The sequence below is a fragment of the Aplysia californica genome, unplaced genomic scaffold, assembly GCF_000002075.1.
Source record: "Aplysia californica isolate F4 #8 unplaced genomic scaffold, AplCal3.0 scaffold00437, whole genome shotgun sequence".
Lineage (NCBI taxonomy): Eukaryota > Metazoa > Mollusca > Gastropoda > Aplysiida > Aplysiidae > Aplysia > Aplysia californica.
The window spans coordinates 681,791-683,371 of record NW_004797707.1 but is presented as its reverse complement, the minus strand read 5'-3'; the positions used below and the strand labels follow the sequence as shown (position 1 = coordinate 683,371).

At 42.1% G+C, this 1,581-nt stretch overlaps 1 protein-coding gene across 1 annotated transcript in view; it reads left to right on the top strand.

Annotated features, from left to right (window-relative positions):
- LOC101853021 (protogenin A) overlaps nucleotides 1-634 on the top strand; it is a gene marked incomplete at both ends in the record, with an annotated part of 6,555 nt that extends 5,921 nt beyond the window's left edge. The window contains 1 exon segment of the mRNA XM_013086121.2: nucleotides 461-634. Coding sequence (XP_012941575.2) covers nucleotides 461-634 — 174 coding nt within the window.
- Between the last annotated feature and the right edge of the window lie 947 nt (nucleotides 635-1,581).

Genomic DNA, 1,581 nt, shown 5'->3' with positions numbered 1-1,581 from the left:
GGGGGGATTTCCAGACAGGATTACCATGTTTTAATTTCTTATAGACAGCACTATTGGAGCTTCTGCTTGTTTTGGATAGAGCGCTGAATGCTGTCTTTCTTTCTTTTTATTTTGTCTCTCCCCCCTGGAGATTTCCTTTGTTTTGTAGACTGGATTCCCGTGTTTTGTTTTGTAGACAGGATTCGCAGACAGGATTCCCATGTTTTCTTTGGCAGACAGGATTCCCATGTTTTGTTTTGTAGACAGGATTCCCATGTTTTGTTTTGTAGACAGTATTCCCATGTTTTGTTTTGTAGACAGTATTCCCATGTTTTGTTTTGTAAACAGTATTCCCATGTTTTGTTTTGTAGACAGTATTCCCATGTTTTGGTTTGCAAATTCCCGTGTTTCTTTTAGCAGACAGGATTCCCATGTTTTGTTTTTGTAGACAGGGTTCCCATGTTTGTCTTGTTTTGTGCAGGCGAGCGTTTCCCGCGTCAGAAGATCTGCACGGTGAAGGAGAACACGTGGAGCCAGCAGTGCACGGTGAAGAACCTGCGGCCGGCCACCAACTACTCGCTGACCGTCCAGGCCTACAACAAGTACGGCGCCAGCGACCTCTCCGACATCATCTACGTGCAGACGCTGCCCGATGGTCAGTCCAGCTTTTTGTAATTAAAAAAAATATTAAAAAAAAAAAAAGTGTGGGTGGTTGACGGGTGCCCCTGGTGTGATTTGTTTCTTCTTTCCTGTTAAATGTCTATCGTCCTTTATCATCTCCCCTCCTTCTTTTTTGTGTTTGTTACTCTACTGTCTTGTAACACCTCTAATCTCCGGCACTTGTGTGACCTTATTGTGTTGCAAGTGCCGTAAAACATTTACTTTAAAAAAAAGTGTAATAGATTATAGTAGTAAAAAGGCATTGGTTAAGAAAATTAATAAATGTCAAGAATTTTAGACATGATATGGTCGCTTTTTAGGACAAGCAGGCTAACCCAGATTTGGGGGGTTTCCAGAAATCTTGACCTCCACCAAAAGTGGTCATTGCCCTACCTATAGGAGAAGTTTGGTTTCATTAGTGTGTATATTTGTTTGGTTATAGAGAAAACTCTCCTTGTCTTTTAAAGAAACTGAACAAGGGGCAAAAACTTTAACTTCGATTTTCTCAAAACAGCATTTTTCGGGATAGCCCCCGTTGGGCTTAAAAGTGACCGTATGAGAGTACAAAATCCCCCATTGATTTAAATTTTTAAAAATGATGTTAAATGGAATTGTTCCTACGTCCCCATGGACACTATTATGCATCATTTAGGAGGCAGGTTTCTGACTCTGCCAGTCGGGGCCGACCAGTGCTGAGAGAGATACAAACAACATCCCAGCAAAATGGTCGAGATGCGCCGTAAAAATTTTCTCCCCACTAAGACATCGAACTGGGTGGTTGGCGGGTGCTCTGGTGTGGTTTGTTCCTTCTTTCCTATCAAACATCTATCGTTTTTATCTCCCCTCCTACTTTTTTGTGTTTGTTACTCCATTGTAACCCATGCACACACATTCACAACACACACACACACCCACACACGCACACACACACACACACACACA